The sequence below is a fragment of the Zonotrichia albicollis genome, chromosome 21 (assembly GCF_047830755.1).
Source record: "Zonotrichia albicollis isolate bZonAlb1 chromosome 21, bZonAlb1.hap1, whole genome shotgun sequence".
Taxonomy (NCBI): Eukaryota; Metazoa; Chordata; class Aves; order Passeriformes; family Passerellidae; genus Zonotrichia; species Zonotrichia albicollis.
In genome coordinates this window covers 2,508,098-2,531,375 of record NC_133839.1, presented here as the reverse complement: position 1 = coordinate 2,531,375, position 23,278 = coordinate 2,508,098, and the positions used below count along the sequence as shown (strand labels likewise).

The window sequence follows — 23,278 nt, the reverse complement described above, 5'->3', positions numbered from 1 at the left end:
CCTTTTCCAAACCTCCTTCCCAAGGAGCCATTCAAATATCCAAATTTGCACCACCACCAGTCCCAGAGACCCCTGCAAGTGCTGACTGCAATTCCCAAGTGATTACAGAAACTGCACCTTGGACTGCTCTTACATACAGGTACTATGGAAATCTTTGATATTTTCATTTAAATACACCCCAGTATTCCAGCATGGAAAATATCTGGGTCCCAGACACTGCACACAAGGAAATTCCCACTGTGCTCTCCCCTTGGGTATAATCATTGCGTTCCCAATCTCTGTATTTTTTAATAGACCCCATTATTCACTTATTAATTATCCCAGAGCAGCTGTGGCTGCCCCTGGATCCCTGGCAGTGCCCAAGGCCAGGCTGGGCAGGGCTGGAGCAGCCTGGGACAGTGGGAGGTGTCCCTGCCATGGCAGGGGTGGCACTGGGTGGGCTTTAAGGTCCCTTCCCACCCAAATAATTCTGGCATTCAATAATTAATTAAATACTTCCTCTTCACTGAAGTGTGAGGGCTCTCATTTGGATCATCTGCAGGATGATTCTCAACTTTCACCACACTCTCCCCTCTTCACACCCTGTGGTTTTAGTGCCTTTTTTGCACTGGTTCTACATTTCCTGCACATGGAAATCTGCCAGACCCATTTGGTTTTGGCCATTCCCATCTCCTTTGGAGATCAAAAACATTCTAACATTGAATTGCAGCTCTCCCTTGAAAATAACACCTTTTTACTTTGTATTTCTTTTTTAATTTTAATATTTTGTATCTTAATTAATATTTGATATATCAACTAATTAATTTTAATGTATTATTTTAACATATTAATTTTAAATATATTTAAATATATTTAAAATATATTTTATTAAAATATTAATATATTTTCTAATAATTTTAATATATTATATTAAAATATATTAGAAATAATAGTTTAAATCTATTAAACTATTAATTTTAATTAATATTTGAGATTAGTATATTTTTCTTCTTGTTTAGGAAAAACCAGAAGTCTCATGCCATATCAGTATTTAAAATAATTTCAATCTTAAACCACATTCAAGTCTTCTGCCCAGTGAACCTTTGAAACAGGTTTTCTTGTTTTTCCAAATTTGTAAAAGTACAAGACTCAGAGATCCAGCCTGAACCTCAAAATGAACAAAATCCACTTGTGATCAGGAGACTGTAGCATTACTTCCTTGGTCACAAAAAGGGAAATTTAACATTCTGATCATCCACCACAGCTGCAGCAAACAACACAAAACCACCTCCACAGTATCATTAATAACCAAATGTTTCAAGAAATACCATTATTATCTTTCAGATCTTATTGAACCTGACTGGAGAGAATGTTTATTTACATATTTGGTTTCATAATCACCCAAGGTTCTCTCTTGAGCTCCTTCCCAGACTTCCATTAGCATCACTCATCCTCACCAGCACGAGCACAGCTTTTGCTGAGAACCAGTGGAATCTTTCCCACTTCAACTCAGGCCAGCACAGTCCTTCTCTTGCTCGAGGCAATTGTCCCTCTCTGTTCTCCTCATGTCACATCCACTCCTCCTCCTCCTTCCTCACAGGCCTCTAAGGAAGTTCCACCTCACTGCCCATTTCTGGGCTTCTCTCTCAGAGAGTTTCCTGCATTTGCCATTGTTGTTGTTGTTCCTCTCTCCCTCCAAGGATTCTCTGCTTTTCCTGGAGTTCCTCACTGCTGAGCCCATCTCTGCTCTTCTCTTTGCCTCCTCATTATCTGGTGTTGTTTGGTTTTCTCTCATGCAATAAACTCAGCAGGCCCACACTGCAGTGCTAATTTCACTTGGAACTCCATCTCTCTGAAATCCTGCTGTGCTTTGTTGGAGCAGTCCTACAAAAATGCTCAATGTTCCCTTCACCATTCCCCTGTCTCCAAGGTCAACCCTTGGCTCCCCATCCTCAAAATCCCTCTGCATCTCCAGCCCACCCTCAGAAATCTGCTGTCCATCTGCTGCCTTCACTTCCACTGCCTCTGTTTTGGGGGAATTGCACAGGAACAGCGTCTCAAATGCTGGAATAATTCAAATGACAGAGCACAGAACCATTTCCATCAAGAACCCTGTGGTTCTTGATAACTGATCATGATATGGCCATGGGTGAGAGCCCTCCTGCATTGCTGTGGTTCTGTTGCTCCTATAACAAAACAAATAAAAACACCCCAGCCCCCCCCAGAAAGCCCCCCAAAATAGACCTGAGCTCTTTGTGCTGCTCCAGTGAATTCTGACAGGGAGGGGTTTTGAGCAATCAGGTGGAAGGGGCAGAAGGATGGAACTGGATGAGTTTTAAGATCCTTTTAAAGCCAAACCAGTCTGGAATACCATGATTCCCACACCTTCTCTTAGCTCAGTATCAAACAGTGACAAAACCAGGTTTTGCTGCCTCCATCCCATATGATGCACATGATTCACAACCCTGCCTTACAAGTTCTTCCTGAAGAAAAAGTGTTGCTGTAAATCTTTTACAGGGAGGGGAAAAGCAATTTATACTCTCATGACCTCTTTTGACTTCATTTCCAACAGTCATTCCTAACAGTTCTTTACAGCTTTCCAAATGACACAGTTGGGAAGTGAAAACCAGCAAGTGGCATCTTCTGCCAGTTGCTCTAAGTACAAATTCCTTTCTGAGCTGCATTCAAGAAATCACTTTATTTGCTTAATTTTTGGTGTGTGATGAGCACAGTTCTGCTGCTCAGGCTTCAGCATCTCTGAGACTTCCTGGAGCAAACTGGGGCTGCTGTAGAGCAGGTGATTTGCTGGCAGGAAAATGTTGCTTCTCCAGAATTTAACAAAGTGTTGGGTGACTTTTCTCACAGTCAGCAGCCACTAAAAATGCAGATTATTTCCAAGTAGTTTCTTGTGGATATTATTTCTTTTCAAGTGAGATTTCAAGCAGATCCAGTGCATGAGGAGACATGTCCAGTGCAAATGTTCAGAGCCACAGGCCTGTTCTCCCCAGCCTCCAGCCAGGAGCACATTTACACCCCTGGCTCTTCCTTCCCATCCATTTTGTAATACACTTCTTCAGTTCCTCTTCATTATGGCCACCACTCCAACCAAGAATCTGTCATTCTCTCACACATCATATTTCTTCCTCTCCCATTGATTTCTCCTTGCTGCCAGCTCACACAAAGCAGCAATCTCTCCTCACCAAGGGAAGCCTCCTTCAGGCCCTTGTGTAAGAGCACACAAGGGAGAGCACCAGGTACAAGGAGACCTTGGGAAAGCAGGTCAGGACCCCAAGGATTATTAAATTATGAAGCTTAAACTGTGTCCAGCTCAGTTTGGGAAGGACATTGAGATGAGAGCATCCAGAGGGGACAACGAGGCTGGAGAGGGGCTGGGAACACAAACCCTGTGAGGAACCCCTGAGGGAGCTGGGGGTGCTCAGCCTGGAGCAAAGGAGACTCAGGGCTGCCCCCATCACTGCACAGCTCCTGAAAGGGGCCTGTGCTCAGCTGGGGCTGGGCTCTGTCTGCAGCAGCACTGACACAGCCAGAGCACACAGCCTCAAGGGAAATACAGGCTGGATATCAGGGAAAAGTGTTTTACAGAAAGGGTGATAAAGTTCTGGAATGGCTGCCCAGGGAGGTGGTGGAGTCCCCATCCCTGGGTGTGTTTAACAAAGCCTGGATGTGGCACTGGGTGCCAGGGCTGAGCTGAGGGGTTGGGGCTGGGTTGGACTCGATGATCTTGAAGGTCTCTTCCAACCCTGTGATTCTGTGAATTCTGTGCAACTTCATTTTCCAAATTCTCCTCCAAGACAGCCACAATCAGTGTCTGGTAATTAGCCTGACACTTGTATTGTCTTCTCTCCAGCACAGGCTTGGCTCCCACCGGGAGCATCAAGGACAGGCAGGGTCTGCCCTCACAGGGACACAACTGGGTGACACTGGGGGTGCACAGACACCCACCCCCTCTGGAGAGACCAGAGCTGCTCCCTCCATCCTGAAACACCCACCCCACCCATCCACAGCCCAGCCCAGGCTCCCCACAGAGCCGCCAGCTCAGCTGGGGCAGGGCCAGCACAGGGGGGACACAGAGGACAGGGATGGAAGGGCACACACCCAGGGAGGGATATGGAGGAGAAACTCCAGCACTGACATCTGCTGCCAGTTCAGGGGGCTCTGGAGCAGGGACAGAGGCAGCTGACAGGTAGCACATCTGTGTGTCACTGCCAACACCAGCATGGGAAGAGCCACCTGTGCATTGTCACAGCAGTGCCTTTGTCCAGACAGGGCAGGAGCTGCTGCAACTGAATCCAGTGAGGCAACACCACCAATGTTACAGAGGCCAACCCAACACCACATGGAACAGTGATTTTTTTTGGCTTGAACACGCTGCCCTCACACCCTTCTCCAGCTCATTTGCACCTGGAGCACCAGAGGATGCTCATCCCAACAGTGTTTGCTCCAGCCCCAGCTCAGAAAGACCTGAAATATCAACTTGTTTGTATCAGAAAAGGACAAAGGAGGAGACACTGCTGGAAGCAGTGAATGAGTGGGAAGAGCAACCAGACAAACTGCAAATCGATGCTATTTGTGGGAGCAGTGCCAGTGGATGAACTCAGAACACCATGTACTCTCCAAAGTTGTTCTAACAACCACCTTCTGCATCTCCTGTGTGCCAAGCTCACCCCGTGACTGAGGACAGCCAGCCCTTCTGCTGTGTGCAAAGAGGAATCCAAACCTCCCTCCCTCAATTTTTAATAGATAAATGTATTAAAAAGCCATGAAAGGCTTACACACACTCGTGCATGGAAGTCTTGTGTATCTGTACATGCCTATATGCAAGAGCAGATCTAAAATACAGGTGAAAATGAAACAAGGCTGAGCTTGCTGTGCTTTGTAATTAGGGCAGATGGAGTCATCCCACAGGTTCTCCCCAAAGGACTGAGCCTGCACTTTGTAGCAGTGCAATGACAGTCCTGTTGCAGCTGTGAACACCATTAAGGGACAAAAAAAGGAAGATTAAAGCTAGGAAGGGAATTGGTAAAAGCTCAGCCTCCTGTATTTCAGTTTTACTCCTTGTACATGTGTGGCTGTAGGAGAGACTTGAAGTTCCATGCATGTTGTGCTGCTCTAAACCCAACATTACAGTCCAAACACCACCAAAAACCCTGTCAGAAGCCACCTGAGACACCCACACCAAACACCCAACAAAACCATCACATTCACCAGGCTGTTGGAAGAGGATCTGCAAGGGCAGTGCCCTGGGCAGGCTGCTCCTCTTTGGGTGAATGATTCCTGAACTTCCAGAAGAGAAAAAGAGAGAACAACCCATGATGAGCTGCTCAGGTACCTCCTAGAAGGGGGAGATCCAACTCCTTTCAACTCAGCTTCACACAGAGTCCCAAAGCTGGCTGGAACTTTATCAGGGACCTTTCCCCACCCTCCGCTGCTGACTCTTCCCCCAAAAATCCTTCCTGCCACCTCACTGCACTCTGCTCCCATCACTCAGAGCCATCCAAGCATTCTGGTGGTGATGACCAGGATCCCTTTTATCTCTGTCTCTCTGTCTCAGTGGTTTTTATTTAATGATGCTTGCCAAAAAAAAAGAATGTTCTATCAAGGAAAACAAAAATTTTCAGTGGCCTTGTGCATTTCCCAGGGTTCAAGGGGATGGGTGCAATTTTAGCCTTTGCTATTCCCAGCCAGCCCAGTTCCATGTGGCATCTCTCAAAATGGAAGGGAGAAAGGAGAGGGAGGCAAGGGGTATAAAAAGCTGTCCTGCAGGGCATCAGGGTGGGTATCAAGAGCGAGCTGATAGCTGGAATTATCACAAGAGACTTCAGCTGGAAGCAGGGGACACCCAATATCCTAAGGAATGACAGCCCAATGCATGAAATCACCTGTCTGGAACCCTGCAGGTCACAATTTCCATCACTGTCTCTCACCAGAGCTCCCCACACTCTCAAAAAATAACGTGGTCCAGCACATCAAGCACATAAAGCCCTGTGCCATTTGGGTTTAACAAAAACACACTCAAGATGGGCTTGGAAATCAGGGCACAGCTTCTCCTTTCATTCTGACACTAATTCAGTGGTGCAAATGTGAACTCATTCCTCAAGCTCCCTCTGCCTCCCTTTGGGGCTGGCAAATACTGGGGGGGGGTTTGCTGTTTGTGGGTTTCAATGGATGGTTTGGATTTTTTTGGCTTTGCTTTTGTTGGTTGTTTTAAATATGAGTTCACACCTAAGATGCTGCTAGGAAAATAATCATTTTTAGTAATAAATTACCAAGAGAGAGAGAGGAAAAGATGAAAAGAGAACAATCCCTTCCAGGACCATTCTTCCAGCTCTGTTCCTGAACCTCACCCACCACCAATTCCCTCAACTGCAGCCTGTGCACAGTGTGCCTGAGGTGCCAATAATCTGAATTTACCTGAAATAACTTTGTAGTATCTTACAGCTTCAGCAAATGCAATAGTCATGGTTTGACAAAACCACAAAAACACAAGAAATCGGCAAAAAATCCACATGTTTAAAAAGGCAGAGCAAAGCAGCCTTAATGTGGAGGGTGCAGTGACATTCAGCTGGCTTCGGAGCTGCCTGATAACATTAATACTGATAAAGAACAAAAGTCTGACAAGTGTAATCCTGATAGTTCCCTTTGTGTGATTCCTTTGAGGATTACACAGCAATTAAAGATTTCTAACAGTGTTACATTTCCAAAGCACAATGCTCCAATCCCCTGAGGAAATCAAAAGCCATTTAAAGATTCTTCCTGGGTTTCAGCTTTTTAGAGAGGAAAAAAAATCCATGGCCATTTAGCTGTCTTAATTAGATAAACAGCTTAACATCTGAAAATATTTAAAATGTCTTATTTCTAAGAATGTAAAAGATGATTTCCTGCCCAGCAGGATCAGTGTGTGCTGCAGCACTGGCAGCTGAGGGTTCTTTTCTGCAGTTTCTCCCTGTGTTCCAAGAGTCAGTGCACATAAATGCCTTTCTGCACTTGTTCAGCACTTTCTGCACTCAGAAGTCATGGTGTGCAGCCCTCCTGATAAGAGGAACTTGCTGGTTGCTGAAGAGAAGCAGAAAAGGTGCTGAATTAATCGAAGCATGGCTGCAGCTTCCCCCCTCAGCAGGTATTTTGGAAAGCTGACTGGTTTGGGTCAGACCCTGCACACAACATGTCCTGGGAGGGATCACCAGTAAACCCAGCTTATACCACCTAAAAACCCAGCTCTGGAAAATATCTGGGGTTAACTCTGAGATCTGTCTGACATTCAGGCATCTCCCCAGCACCATAATCATCCTTCAGAACTCAATGAAGACAAAGGTGGCCTTGCATTGAAGGTTCCATCCCCTGCAGCAGTTTGAAGGGTGCAGGCAGGGCACAAACAATCCAGCAGCAGATTACTCTGAGGAATGGCTCTGATGGGTTTGCTGCCTTCTCCTCACCCACTGCTGTCCTCCCAAGAGTGCAAAAAGCAAAGAACAGACACCTCAGCACAGGCCTGGAGCTGTGACCCTGTGCTCTGAGAACCTGCCCTGCAGTTTGGAACAAACCAGGGGAGAGCTGCCCCAGCCTCAGCAGCACTGCCAGGAACAACAGAACCTCAGAGCCTGGGCCAGCACCTGCCACTGACAGGCACAAAAATCAATTTAAAAGGAATCCTCTCTCACACACAACAAAGTGCTAATGAGATCAAGAAAACAAGAGTAAAAACTACAATTTCCAGCGGTTAATCAAGATCAAAACCAAAGCAGTAACATCAGGAGAGACTAAGATAAGCATTTTAAACAAGTAGCTGGTGAAGAGAAGCCCTTCCACTCCACCAACACACAGATGTCTCCTCTGATCTCCTCTGGGATCACCCAGGGCATGGCAGAAATGATAATAATGATAATAATATAAGAAATGTGACCCTTTAGCTGGTAGATAAAATTCACATTTCAACAATTTTCCATAAGTGCATCTATAGCAACGGACCACCAAATTAAAAGATTTCTCCTAAATGAGTCAAATCTTAAGTCTCTTGAAAGCAAGACTTATGTCAACTGTATTTCAGCAGGGAGGGAATTATTTAACAGATTCATCATTGTCCTTTAAATATTCCTTGGAAGTTTCTAAAGTGAGTTGTGACCAGATAAGTGATTGGAGCTGCCCATCAATAGGGCCAGCAGCAGCCAGTGTCTCTCCACAATGTCTCCCCTGACAGAACTGCCCCTGTCAGCTCCTCAAGGAACTCCACAGGGAAGGAAACTTCAGTTTCTGGTCTGCTCTTCTCCCCTGCACTGACAGACCTCAGGAACAGATGCCATTGAGTCAGTGCAGGGAACAAAACATTTTGAGCCACGAGTTGAGCCCTGGGAGCGCAGGCACACGCTTGGAAATGAACATCCTGTCTGGAAGGCTTCATCCTGCACTGCTGTGCTCCTGCAAGCAGCAATGGCACAGCCTCATCTCCTATGCAAATGACACATGGCATTTTAAAGTTCTGACACAGAGACACTAAACAAAAAGCCATTGACTACAATGCTCTCTGTTTGCTTGGTGCTCACAATTAGGGGTGACACGGGAGGTTCAGGGAGGATCAAAGCCACCAGTTCACCAAAAAACCAATTACCAACACCAACTGCTGCTTTCATTCCCTGCAAGCACCCAAAACCCCAATTATGTTAATGTCAGGGGAAAAAAAACTCAACCCTTCAGTAGGTTTTTAAAGGTTTATAACAGATTCTGCAGAAGGGGATAAACAAAACTTTTAAAAAGCAAAAATATCGCTTTGCTAATGCCCTCTGAAATAATGCTGGCATTCTTCACAGATCCTCCCCCATGTTTGCAAAAGGCAGCCAGAGCATGGAGACACTTCCAACAAATGGCAGAGTGAGTCAGTGGGGCTGGGAGCTGTGGGCAGGAAGGAGATGACAACGTCCACAGAGCCACTGAAGTCTCCAACGTGATTCATGTCACAACGTGGATCCAAAACAGGGACTTGTGCTTTAGGCACAAACTGCAGGGGTATTTCTGTATCCCTGCCTGGGCACTCACAGCAAACAAACACAGTCCAGCCCTTGAACCAACCCACCTCCTCCTTCCTGCCCAGAGAAACAGCTGGGCCAGCCTGGAAAAACCTGCACAGAGAGGTGGAGTTTAGGCCATTTCCTAGAAACACTGAATTGTAAAAAAGCTTGGGTGGAAAAGGACCTGAAAGCCCATCTCATCCCACTGTCCCAGGCTGCTCCATCCAGCCTGGCCTTGGGCACTGCCAGGGATCCAGGGGCAGCCACAGCTGCTCTGGGCACCCTGTGCCAGGGCCTGCCCACCCTCTGAGCACCATCTGCTGCCCTGCCACTCAAAACTGCTCTCAGAAAGTAGAACAGGTCTGTTTTTAACCTGGGAACTCTGCAAAACTCCAGGAGCTTGACAGTGAAAAGCTGCAGAACACCACAGGCAGAGGAAAGCAGGAAAATGCCTGGATGTGACACTGACAGTCCCTTCTTCACACCCCAAAAGGCTTCACACCATTGTGATTAGTCACAAATAGATGTCAGCTTTAGTTCCTGTCAAACCATGTCATTTTACCTTTAATGAAGTATCCCAAAGAAAGGAAAAAAACAAATAAAAATTGTGTTAGAAGCACATTCCAGCAGTGACCTGCTTCTCCAAACACAATCCCAAACCAACACAATCCCACTGAGTGTGGGAACAGATCCCTAAATCCTGTGGAAATATCAAATATGGGGCAAGCAGCAGCCCAGCCCTGTCTCTGCTGGGAGCAGCACCAGAACTGCCTCATGGACCCCACAGACAAAATTTTGGATCAGCTCTCTAAGGGAAGCCTCAGGATCCTTCCCCTTCATTCCCATTAAAATGAATTTCTTCCCATAGAACTAATCCCAATTCACATGGCTTCAGAGCTATGCTAATTCGCCTATAAACAGATACATTTTCAGGGCTTAGTTTTCAGCTCAGAAAGCAGAAAAGGGCCTGAACAACAAGCTCAGAACTTCAGAAATCCTCTGATTTTAAATATAAAAATCAAACAAGCCACGCATATTTATGACTCCTATTTCTGCTGTTAGGTCTGAGAAACAAAACTAGGTCTGAGAAACAAAAAACGAACATAAGAGAGAAATTAAATATGGATAAATACTACAATTTTGAAATGAACAGTTGCTTTAATAGCTATAATAATTACACACTCCCTGAAAAACCTGACAAAGCTTCGAAGTCAACTCTGCTAACTGAGAGGTTGGACCAGACACTTCCAGGGTGGGGCTCATCCAAACTGACTCCTCCTATGGCACTGAATTTATTCAAATCCCCACTTAGTGCACATTCCTGCAATTATTCCAGCCCTAATTTAACAGGCTGGAATAGGAAAGGATGGAAGGTAACCCATGGCACAGAGGAGCAGAACACAACCTTTTATGGGTTTATCTTTCTTTTCAACCCCATTCGCCAACCGCTATAAAAACTTCCCCGTCTGAAAGAAGCCTCCCATATTTTCAACTCTGGAAGCCCTAAAGCTGCCTGAGGGATGGGAGCAGCACTGAGTGTGTCTGGCAGGGAGCAAACCCCATTTCCCAGGGCCAGGCCCCTCTCACCACTCCGATGAGGTCCCCCCGGCCGTACTCCCCGGTCAGGTGCTTCTTGCCGTCGTCCATGCGCAGCACAGAGCGCAGGCGGCCGTTCAGCACGATGTACGTGCAGTCTGACTTGTCCCCCTGCCTGCAGGAGAACAGCAACAGCATCAGGGAATGGCACAGGCTGGACAACAACCAGCATCAAGGGATGGCACAGTCTGAATTGTCTCCCTGTAGGAGCGTGAGGGGGTAGGACGGTGGGGATGGATGGAGACAAGAGATCTCTGCAGCCAGGGCTGCAACTTGGGGTTTATTGCAAAGGGCCTGGGTGCAGGGCCCTGCTGGGAGCTGCCAAACACAGCTCAGAGCAGGCTGAGAGAAGAGAGGGGGAGAGAGGGTGAGAGAGCAAAAGCATAAGACAGCGAGGTTCCCGTTACAATACAATAAATCTTCTTCTGTGTTGAATATTCTGATTCTCACTAACCAATCCAGTACAAGACATAAATCCTACAGCATTTACACACAGCCTATAAGAATCATTACATCACCATACTGTGTTACATTTTAAACCCTAAAAACTCCTCTTTGGGCCCCTTCTGCCAAGCTGCAGGGTCTGCTCTGACCCTTGGGCCTGTCTGCAGGCAGAGGGTGTTGTTCCATCAAAAGGGGATCACCTTCAGCTGGCCACACCATTGTTTTCCAGTTGTTCAGTAATTAAGGTATCTTAAAGCTGCTCTCATTTCAATCTCACTTATAGCTTCCATATTCTCAAAATCTTTTGCCAGGCAATCATATTTATAAAGCTTTCCTGTTTCATCTTCCCCAACATCTCCCTGCCTGCAGGGACAACCAGCATCAAGGAATGGCACAGTCACACTTGTCCCCTGCCTGCAGGGAGAACAACAACCACCAGCATCAAGGAATGGCATCACATTTCTCTTCACAAAGAAAATCACAGTTCTTCCCAAGAATATTTCTGGGTTTCACATTCTCTGAACTTCAGAGAAATGGAAAACAATTCTTATCTCATTTGCTGTGCCTGTGTTGTGCCAAAGCAGAATGCAATGTGGAGATTGTTTACCCAAAGTGATGGTGTTTTGTTTCCTTGGCCAATCACGGCTGTCCTAGGGTGACATTGTGATGTTTGTATCCCCATCCATGTGTTCTGTTTATGCTGGATATCTGTTCTGTGCCTTCAAGACTGGCTCTGAAGAGTGAAAGTTTTGTTTTGGTTTTGTTATCAGCTGCTCCCCCACGGCTGGTGGGACACACACAGGGCAGTGCATGGCGCTGCTTTTGCTTTTTACTTTTGCTTTTTGCTCTGCTCTTGCTTCTGCTCATTAGTCAGTTTAGCTAAACAGTCCAAATTTCTTCCTGGACTGTTTCTCCTTTCTCTTTTTTGGACCTACTCAAACCTGCTCCAGACTGGGACCTGGGAACAGCGAGAGTTTGCACCTTGTGGCTGCAGCAGCTGCCCCAGCACAGGAGGGACTGAGAACAGAGCGACCACCCCCAGAGAGACTTTCTGAATTTGTCATCTTTTTCAGAGCAGGGACAGAGTGGTGTCACCTGGTATTGTTCATTCTGTGTGCTGGGGGTGCTGTGCCTGTTCAATAAACAGGTTCTTTCCACTTCTCTCCAAGGAATCCTTCCCGATCTGGTTGGGGGGAGAAGCCATGTGGGTTTGCTTTCTGGAGGGGACCCCCTTTGGAGGTTTCCTCCCAAATTTGCCCTAAACCAAGACAAGGGCCAAGTGTGTGTGTGTGTTGGGACTGTTGGCTGCCACTCACAGGACTCTGTGCAATGGTGTGCACTGGAGTGCTTGGCAGATTCAGTTTAGATGTAATGTAATATAGTGTAATACAATATAGAATAATATGGTATAATAAAGGAATTAGTTAGCCTTCTGATAAGATGGAATCAGATGCATCATTTCTCCCTTCACAGGGATCATCCTGTTTGATAAAGGAAGAGTCCCTGCTCAGCAAATACATGTGGAGGTTTTGGATAAGTTGGTGGTTTTTCTTTGCCTGGCGTGGAAAGATGCAGGGAAGTGTTTAATTGATATTTAATGAGCAAATGAGAAACGAAGCAAGAACTTGTTAAAAGGTGACTGGAAATGGGTTTAATGTGTAAATGCACAGGCTGTGCACAGGGAGCTGAGATAAGGAGTGACAGGACGAGGGGGAATGGTTTCACACTGCCAGAGGGCAGGGCTGGATGGGATATTGGGAATTGGGAATTGTGCAGGCCCTGGCACAGGGTGCCCAGAGCAGCTGTGGCTGCCCCTGGATCCCTGGCAGTGCCCAAGGCCAGGCTGGGCAGGGCTGGGAGCAGCCTGGGACAGTGGGAGGTGTCCCTGGATGGGCTTTAAGGTCCTTTCCAACCCAGGGCAGTGTGGGTTTCCATGCCAGGACTGGCAGGGCATGACCAGGGTGTGAGCAGGCCCCAGGTGACAGCACGGGCTCATTGCTGCTACTCAGGAGCTCATTCCCACTGCAGGCTCAACGTGGATGAGCAGAGGAAATTCTGCAGCTCAAAGAGCCCCAGGTGGCTCCAGATTTGGTGCACACACCTTTCTCTACCAAGAACTTTTTTGCTGGCACAATTAGGAGTGTTGCTGGGAATGTCACACTTCCGGTGGTGGAGTTAAACAAGTGCAAGGGATTCCAGAAGATTTAAACAAGATATTGACAGCTAGGAGTGTTTTGATGTACAGAGTAATCCAAAACTTCCATTGGCATAGGTGCTGCAGGTATGGTTTTGAAAATTACAATTATACAGATCATGTTCTAATTAAACTGTTACTCTCCCACCACTGCAGCAACCACATAACAGCTCAATTGCATCCTAGTACATATCCATAAAAATAAGTTTTCCCAAGGTAACTTTTGCCCCTTAAACACAAAATTCCTATTTTCAATTTACTGCTGAATAAGCCTAATTGAATTACCTTTGAGTTTTGCTGTTTGTTTCAGAAAGGCTGAAAACCTCTGAGCAATAGATCTTTGTGCCCTCAACAGTGCAGAAACCACCACCAGAACATGGAACTGTGTCTTAATCAATTATATCACTTAAAAAGCTTGCCAAAACAACAGAAAACATGAGGAATAGTATAAAGTAATTTAGCAACACGTAGAGACAAGAGATTGAAGCAATGTTGAAGGTACTGCAGAAAGAAAATAATCTCAAAATAGGCAAACAAATAAAACAAATGGAATGGTTGATAAATACAGCCTGAGGTTCTCAATTTACACATCCCCAAGGGAGCACAGCTCATGAAGCAGGAAAATTTCAACAAACACACAATTTTGTCCACATCTCACCTGTAAACAGCTCGTCCAGCCTCCACCTCCATCCAGTCCAGGGCGAAGTCAATCTGCCTGACAAAGGGGGACATTCTCTTCACAACACTGTGGGCCACCCCCAGCACCACACTGGGCTGCTCCCTCATGATCCTGAGGAAAAAACAAAGAGTTACTGAGCCTCCCCCAACAGGAACAGCTGCCCACATGTCAGAGCTCAGTGCATCCCTCTGGATGGCCAGAGTTGCTGAGGACCCCGTCAGGGGCTCAGAGACCCTGGCACGCAGCCCAGAGCACCTGGGGATTTGATTCTGACCCCTGGAGCAAGTTACCAGCTTTGTATGAGGACATGAAATTCACACAGGTTTGAATGGTGTAATAACAAAATGATCACAGGGTGAAAATGTAGATTTTAGGATTTTTGGTATGGGGGTTATGGGGACAAAATGGAGGAATCTGGGCGTGTCCAGCCTTTCTTCTTCTTCTTCTTGTTCTCCATTTTCTGCAGTGATGTTGGTACTTTGGGATTGGTTTAGAGTAGAAGTGCACTGTCTAACACAGGTGATAGGTATTGGGAATTAAGTGTAAATATGTTATATGCAGTTTGTAGTATAAAAGGACAACACAGAGTGCCTGTGGCTGCCCTGCTGAGCAGATCTCGGCTGGGCAGAAAGAAAATTTTATAGATAAGAATTAATAAACAACCTCAAGACCGAAAAGTGAAGAGTCCAGACTCATTCTTCAGCTGCATGGGCTGAAGCAGAGACACCCTGCACATCTGGGGCAGCAAATATCAACCAAAAACCTGAGACCCACGGGCACCACACCCCAGAGGAGCTGGGCAGGAATTCCCAGCCCCGCCAGCACCACTCTCACCAGGCACTCTGACCAAACAGGGGCAGCCCAGCTTCAACCCAGCCCAAACAAATGGCACTGAGAGCTGGCAGTGTCCTAGAGCAGGATGCCAGTCCTGCTGTCTGCCCCAATTCCCTCTCCCAGTGCAGCAGGATGGACAAGAGCCATGTGAGCTCCTGTGTGACCGTGCTCACAGGGGTCTGAGGATGAGGGAAGAGATGAGGATCTGACTCCATGTTTCAGAAGGCTTGGTTTATTATTTTATGATATATATTATATTTAAACTATACTAAAAGAATAGAAGAAAAGGTTTCATCAGAAGGCTAGCTAAGATAGAAAAAGAAAGAATGATAACAAAGGTTTGTGGCTTGGACTCTCTGTCTGATCCAGCTGACTGTGATTGGCCATTAATTAGAAACAACCACAAGAGACCAATCCCAGCTGCACCTGTTGCATTCCACAGCAGCAGATAATCAATGTTTACATTTTGTTCCTGAGGCCTCCCAGCTTCTCAGGAGGAAAAATCCTGAGGAAAGGATTTTCCATAAAAGATGTCTGCGACACTCTTGTGTACGAGCCGCTCTCCTCATTTCCCCTCGCACAGGTCCCTCCTGACTCAGGAAAATGTTCATCCTGTCCTCTGCATCTTCCCTCCCTGCTGCTCTGCCCATCTCAGTCCTTTGCTCGTGCTCAGTTTCCCCCACATATCACATCAGAATCTTTTTATATGTAAAGTCTGAGGTGCTTAAAAATAAAACACCTGCTCTGCATTTCAAATATTCCCTTTTCCCTCTTGCAAAGACCACAAAGAGCTGAAATATCTTCTATTAAAGCTCCCCATCTTCACACTGAATGTTTTTAGTCATGCTTAAAAGTCTCTAATAATAAAGACACCATATAATTCAGTATGTTCCTCAAACTGAAAAACTGAGAAGGTTGTGCCAGGACAACCTCAAACTCCACAGTGACTGTGAGGCCTAGCAAAAATCTCACAGACACCTGGGAATTGCTCAGGAATGTCTAATTTCTCCTTCTTTTTAGACTGAAGCTTGCTTCACCCTGTCACTGTGGGAGTGAGCACTCAAATACCTCCTGAAGCACTCCCAGGGGTGAATGGATCACACACATGTCAGGCTGTTCTGCCTGTTAGGGCAGCTTGTCTTCCCTGTGCAGCATCAAGGGCAGACTACTAAAAAATATTATTTCACAAAAAAGAAATAACATCTCACAAAGAACTCAATTTGTGTCTGCAGCCCCAGCATGAGAAGTGCTCACAGAAAGGTGAGGGAACTGCATGAAACCTGCTCATGGACAAGCAGGGTCCTCCCAGCCCCAGTGTCCAGCCTGGCCTTGGGCACTGCCAGGGATCCAGGGGCAGCCACAGCTGCTCTGGGCACCCTGTGCCAGGGCCTGCCCACCCTCACAGGGAACAATTCCCAATTCCCAATATCCCATCCAGCCCTGCCCTCTGGCAGTGGGAGCCATTCCCTGTGTCCTGTCCCTCCATCCCTTGTCCCCAGTCCCTCTCCAGCTCTCCTGGAGCCCCTTCATGCCCTGCAAGGCCACCCTGAGGTCCCCCCAGAGCTTCTCCTCTCCAGGTGCACAATCCCAGCTGTCCCAGCCTCTCCTCCCAGCAGAGCTGCTCCATCCTCTGATCCCCCTGGAGCCTCCCCTGGATCTCTGCAGCAGCTCCAGCTCCTCCCTGTGCTGGGCAGGGCTGGGGCAGCTCTGCAGGTGGGGTCTCACCTGGGCACAGGCACAGGGGCACAATCCCCCCTGCCCTGCTGCCCACACTGGGCCCAGCCCAGGGCAGGGGCTCAGGGCTGGGGCAGCTCCAGCTCTCACCCCCAGCACCCCCAGCTCCCTCTCAGGGCTGCTCCAGCTGCAGGAATGTCAGGATTGTCCAATTTCTCCTTCTTTTTAGACTGTAGATTACTTCACCCTTCAGCTGAAACCTCTTGAGGTTCCTTGTTGAGTTTTCTGCATCCATGTTCCCTTCACAAGGAAGGTAAGAAAATCTCCTTTCTGTGCTCTCCCTGAGCACAAATCACATCATGTGTATCAAACCTCACCCCTAAATAGCTGAGGAAGAGAGAAAGGTGTGGAAGGAGCACTGCCACTCCTTGTTCCCTGACTGGATTACAGCTCTTATGGACACTGCAACCCTGCAGAATCACAGAAAGCCCAAGCAGAGATCCACAATGCAAGACTGACAACACAAGCAGGCTCCCCAGGAGCTCTGCCCTGCCTGGATGGGGCACAGAACCCGCCCTGGAGTCTCTCCAACACCACAGCTCTTCCTCATTGGTGCCACTGCTGCAGCCAGAGCCCCAGGGCTGCAGGGACTGTGGCACAGCAATGCTCTCCTCACCCAGAGCTCCAATTAATACTTCTGCAATAATGGAGCCTAAAATTTCAGTCAAAAGCCCTGGAACTGAAAGAGCCAGGATCCACAGGCACATATTCCTATTTAATGTTGAATTTACCCCACTCACACACCTGCACTTGAATGTCTCCATGGTAAATTAAACTGAACACTTGCTCTTGCATTTACAATACTTAAAGATCCAGCAGCAAACATCATTACCAAAAAGCAGGAGAGCTTTTCTCTCCTGACCCTCTTCTCTGGCCCTGATTTTTCCATGCCATCCCAACCAAGATACCAACAGACACATGGAAAACCCAGCCCTATCCTTCTCAGCAGATTCAAAAGTTAAATAAAGCCCCTAAAAACTCCTGGGTGGTTCAGCTCATTGGTTTTACTCCACAAGCTTATTTAGCCCTCAAAGTCTCTTCCCACACAGGCTGTCTGCTGTCATCAATAAAAGCCATTTACTCTTTTCCTCCCTCATAATATATCTCTTAATACTTAATGCATCCAAAATACAAACAGGTTTTTTTATTTCCACCTGAGTTCCCTCATGTCCCTCAGCTCCATGCAGCTTCCACAAGAGAATTAACACAGGAGGTGAGACCCACCCTTATGGAGGAGATGAGAAAAGAGGTTTTTTCCCCCATTATCAGCCCAGTTTCCTTCCTCTCATGTGGGCATTTACATCCCTGATCTTCTCTTTGGCACAGGTACTGGGAAAATCAAAATCCAAGGCTCTGCCCTACAGAGGTTTCTGAAGGGCCTTTGGGGATTCTTTACTAGAAAGCTCACCAAGTGTAACAATAAGGGCTAAGCAGTTTCTGTGAAAGTCTGGAGCTTCTGCAGATATTCTTGGGGATGTGGCTGCAATGGGATTTTCAGCTTAGCTGGCAAGACCAAATAAAAATCAAAGCTTTCCTGCTTCTCTGGCAAGTGCATCTGATCAAACCTCCCAAGTGTGAAATTTACAGAGGCAGAAAATGTGAGAGAGCCACTGGTAGCACAGATCCTGAATTTATTCCCCCAGGAGATCCTGGTGACAACTTGATTCCTGATTCCAGGAGCTGCACACTGAGAGCACTGCAGGCACATTCCATGGAATCAGCCCTGGATTCAGCATCACCAGTTTGTGCCACCCCTGGGCCTGCACTCTGCATCTACAGCCAGCAGCACAAAACAGGAGAAATTCCACTGCCCTGGAGTTTCATGGGAAGGATTTAATCCAACACTCAATTCTCCACCCCAAGCTCCTTCCATTGCTGTGCTCTTTGCCTCACGACAACCACTGAGCCCTTTCTGCTTCACCCTCTCATTAATTATTGAGAAAAACAAAGAGTGTTCCACAGGGCAGCAGAGAGGAAAAGAGGAAATGCATGTGACAGGAAAAGAAGAATGAAATTTTGGAGAATAACAGAGTTCTTGTCAAATTTCACCTAGTCTGTAAGCTAAGAGAAAAAATTAACAAATTAAGATAAAAATAATTCCTCTGAGATTCCAGGCAAAGGAGAAAGCTGAACATTGTGGAACTACGAACACAGAATTTACATTAAAATGGCAAAAAGAACTACATCCTATTTTATTAACAAGTTTTTCTTTCTCACAGAATTCAAAGCAAAAACGAACCAGTAGAAGAAACCTGATGCTTTTCAAAGCCCTTCTCCAATGTCACTTTTAAATATGGGCCCAGAAGTGCCATAAAGCCTGGGCTTCAGGACAAATTGTGAAGATGAAATGCTGGAATATCACAGAGCTTGTAAAATGGAGAGAACAGATAATAGACTTTAAAGGAGAAAAAGAAAGATTTGGAAAGGACCCAAAAATAATGATGAGGTGATAGATTGATGGGTCTTGATGTCTGACTGGTAAGGGGTTAATGGGAGCAGAAAGGTAATCTGGAATTAACAGGAGGTAATTCAGTTCTTGAGAGAGAAGAGAAATCTCAGGAGAATTCAGTAAATGAGAGAGAATCCAGTCCTGAGTAGAAATAAAAAACAAGGGGAAAAAAAAAAAAAAGAGGAATAGGTGGAATCAGCCAGGCTGGCTGAGACAACAAAATGAAATTTGAAGCCAAAAACAAGCAGGAAAACAACAGCAGGAAAAGACAGAGAGAAAAAGTGGCTGTTTAGGAGAAATAGCCTGGAACCACATGGAATGGCACAAGTGGGAAGCATCTCTCAGAAATTAGGCCAAAGAATTGACAAGCACCTCAGAGCCTGGGAAAAACACAGCTCATCAAGCAGCACCTGCTGAGCACAGCAGGTTCAGCTCCACAGCCTCTGCCTGGGGAGGGAAAAGCAAAACCCCACAGGGAGGATGCTGGGACAGAGCTGGGCAGGAACACAAACAACAACAGCTGTTTGGAAAGGAGGAGCTTGTGCAGAGATGGACATCACAGGGGCCAACAAACACAACAAACCCCCAGAAGTGCTCTGTGTAACTCACGACTCATGGAACATTCCAGAAGCTGGAAAAGGAAATGGTGCATTAGACACAAATGATGTCTGTGAACTAATTCTAACTCTAAATGACAAGATCACAGAATAAATCAAGGGCATTAATCGTTATTATTGGCAACAAGGCTAACCACAGCCATCATACTGCATTTTTAATTACCTGTATTCCCCTTTAAGCATTAAATCCCAAATCAGGTGCTACTTCCAAGGTCCAGGAAGGAACCTGTCTTGTAGGGGAATTATTCTTTAACCTGTTCTATTAGTGAGCATTAAAACCCCACAGTTACACCCACAACAATCACTCATAACACACTCAACTCCCTGGCTCTGTCTGGGAACAGAACTGGGGAGGTTTTCCAGCAAAAAGGAGTAATTAATCCAAGACAAAGGGCTTGGCCAAAGCAGCAATTAACCAAGCAAAGTGCAGGCTCTGGGCAGATTTTTTCATTTGAATTATGAAGTATATGAAACTTGGGCCATAATTCCCACCCTACTGGGTTAAGTGCTCTTGAACAAAGATTTTTCTCTAAGCCATTTAATATTGTCATGTTCCCTGAATTGCTCCTTGCTGGAGTTAAACCACCTGAGAGAGGGACCACAGCTCACCCACACACCTGAATCCACCCCACACAAACATGGTTTGCTGTGGGATACACCTGCAGCAGCACAAACATCCAACACTGGGATTAAATCCATGGCATCATTAGAGTTGGAAAAGACTTCCAAGGCCATCAGGTCCAAGCTTTACCTGAATACCTCCAGGCCCACTAAACCTTATCACAAAGTGCCACATCTTGGGTGTTCACATATTTTTTAGAGCACCTTCAGGGACAGTGATTCCACACTGCCAGAGCAGCCTCTTGAGATGTCCAACCACTCTTCCAGTGAAGAAATTTTTTCAAAAACCCAACTTGAACCTCCCTTGGCCATTACCTCTCCTTGTGTCCCTGTTCCTGGGAGCAGAGCCTGACCCCCCTGGCTGTGCCCTCCTGTCAGGAGCTGTGCAGAGCCACAAGGGCCCCCTGAGCCTCCTTTGCTCCAGGCTGAGCCCCTGCCCAGCTCCCTCAGCCTCTCCTGATGTTCCAGCCCCTCCATGTCCTTCTTGCACTGAGTGGCCCAAAATTAACCCCAGGATTTGATGAGTGGCCCCTCATCACACCCAGCACAGGGGGACAGTCACTCCCCTGCTCCTTTAATAAAAATTGTCAAAAATACTTAAAAAACCCCAGATCCACGTATGTTTGAATGGCAGAACTCACTCATAGAAATGGGATTTGGAGATGGAGAGGAAGCTGCAGTCTCTGTTGGCCTTGATGGTGAAGATGAGGGGCTCCCCAGTGAGCACAGCCAGCTGCCCCACCAGCTCCCCAGGGTGGGTGATGAAGAGGCAGGTGTCCTCCTCAGAGTCAATCTTCCTCTGGTACACATGGAGCATCCCAGACACCACAAAGCAGACATTGACATCCTGGAGCAAATGGGATGGAAAAATAAAACAAAATAAAAAAAAGAGCTCAATTAAAATCCCCCCCCCAGATTTTAAAAGCAATTATCCCAGTGACAGAGCTATCATGACCAATCTGTTTCCCAGAAAGCTCCCCTATAGCTTTTGAACAATTAGGTGGTAAAATAAGATACAATAGTGAATTATTAAAAGCAGGGTATGAATATTTAAAACTAAGCAGGCACAATATTGAAAAATGCATTTCTCTTTGGGTAGTTGTGAAAAATGAAGGCTGCATCTTGAGATATCAAGGAATAACAACAGAACTGGGAGAGGAGGAGATAATGGGGAATCACAGCTGCAGGATGAGGGGCATGGCAGGGCAGCAGGGCAGAGCCCAGCAGTGCAACTGCAGCTGCCCATCATCTGCTTTGCTTAACTCCTCTATTTACACAGGATTATTATAAATGAAGCTTGTTATATCCTAAACACACTTTGTTCAACAAATAATGCTGGATTGGTTTTCTATGAGGGCTTTACTGCTACTGAGTGGTATCATAAAACCCAAAGTGCAGGGCTGAGAGAAGTTTCCCAGTCCCCAGAGCTCCTGAGGAAGATGAAGGATGACCCCACACCTTCCCACGAGGTCCATCAGAGCTGACAACACCCAGAGCCCCACCCTGGCTGTGCTGCAGCCCAGTCCTTGAGCAGCAAGGCCCAGAGCTGGGGGGCTTCACCTCCAGAAGGGGTGGCTTGGGAGGGCACAGGTGGGAATGTTTTATTTCCATTAATTTGTATAAACACCTCGTGGAGGGGCACAGGCTGAGCAGACTCACCTGATCTCCCTGCCTGGACAGCACAGTGCCAGCAGTGACCTGGTGCAGTGTCACTTTGCCATTCAGCAGGGCAGGATTCTGGAAAAGAAAGAGGTGGAGATACAATTTACTGCTCTGTGCACAGGTAAAGGTGCCAGAATGTGAGGAACCACCCAAATAAAGTAAGAACAACAGTTAAGACTACATTACAAGTACTTGGATCTCTTTAAAATATGGAACATATTTTTATAATTCTCTACCTGTTGGAGATTTTTTCAGAGATGGCTTAGAAAGCAGCTGTAAGGAGCAGATTCTCACAGCCTGCTTCTGTGAACAGCAGAGGTTCTCAGGTTATTTTTAACTACAGGTAAAAGTGACAAACATGAAGGCCTTGAGAGCCTTGCACATCAGAGTTCTCAGGCAGCTTTCTCATAACAAGTGGATGTTCTATCTTTGGCTGTTTTGGGAAAGCAAGAATAATTTTGAGAACCCAAATCTTGGTATTGGAAACATAAGGAGGAGTTGGTATGTTATCTCTGACCTATTGTGAGCTCAGATTTTGCAATATGCATGAACTTGATTAACACTGTTATAAAAGGTGATTGATTGATTAATAAATCGGAGTCGATGCTGACCAACGCAAGGGGGGTCGTCTCCCTCCAACTTCAATATATGGTAAACTTCAATATCTACCCACCCAATATATCTTCCAGAAGACAAAAAAAGGTGTGATTTAATTGATTCATTTGAATTGATCACATTTGGATACTTAAGGATTTTCTATCCATCAATTCCCCTCCCCAGACTCTTAAAGGGTCTTTAATGAAGAGAGCTGTATCAGCTGGCATGAAAACCATCAAACATCAAGTTACTTGCAAAGGAAGGTGAAACTAGAGGAGATGCTCTGTATCAGGGAGCACCAGGACAGGACAATGCAGCAGTGGCTGTGTCCCAGGCCAGCCCTGGGCACACAGCTCAGAGCACATTTTCACACACACTGTCCAACAAAGCTTCCCCAAGCTCATCAGCTCCTGTGCTCAGGCACACACAGTGGGAATTTCACTCCCAACTGAAAAGCACGTGGGAGGAAAGATCTTCCCAAAAGCCACCCTGAGTTTGGACCCCAATCCCTTGCAATGCCAAGGAGATGAGCTGGCTGAGCCTAAAATTTCCTTTGATCCAAACATTGCTTTTATCACCACAACCCTGAGTGCATAACAGACACCCAAACAGGCACAGAGAGACTTTTCCTTCCATCTCAAAGAACTGCCCACACAATTTGGGGTTCTGTGTGCAGCCAGGATCAAACCCTAATGCTTCAGGCCACCTTTGCTTTGGCATAACTTTCATTCAAATCAGCAAATCACAGAGTCTCAGACTGGTTTGGTTTCAAAGGGACCTTAAAGCTCATCCAGTCCAGCCAGGGACACCTCCCACTGTCCCAGGCTGCTCCCAGCCCTGCCCTGGGACTGC

The 23,278-nt window shown here is 46.5% G+C and overlaps 1 protein-coding gene across 4 annotated transcripts in view; it reads right to left on the bottom strand.

Annotated features, from left to right (window-relative positions):
* The window catches only part of PNPLA7 (patatin like domain 7, lysophospholipase), a 137,665-nt gene that overhangs the window by 81,086 nt on the left and 33,301 nt on the right, over nt 1–23,278 (bottom strand). For all 4 annotated transcript variants that reach the window (XM_074556478.1, XM_074556479.1, XM_074556481.1 and 1 more), the window contains 4 exons: nt 21,827–21,904; nt 20,809–21,014; nt 13,892–14,023; nt 10,587–10,710 (listed from right to left, as the gene is read on the bottom strand). In XM_074556478.1, the coding sequence (XP_074412579.1) occupies nt 10,587–10,710; nt 13,892–14,023; nt 20,809–21,014; nt 21,827–21,904 (540 nt within the window). The remainder of the gene's footprint in view (nt 1–10,586; nt 10,711–13,891; nt 14,024–20,808; nt 21,015–21,826; nt 21,905–23,278) is intronic.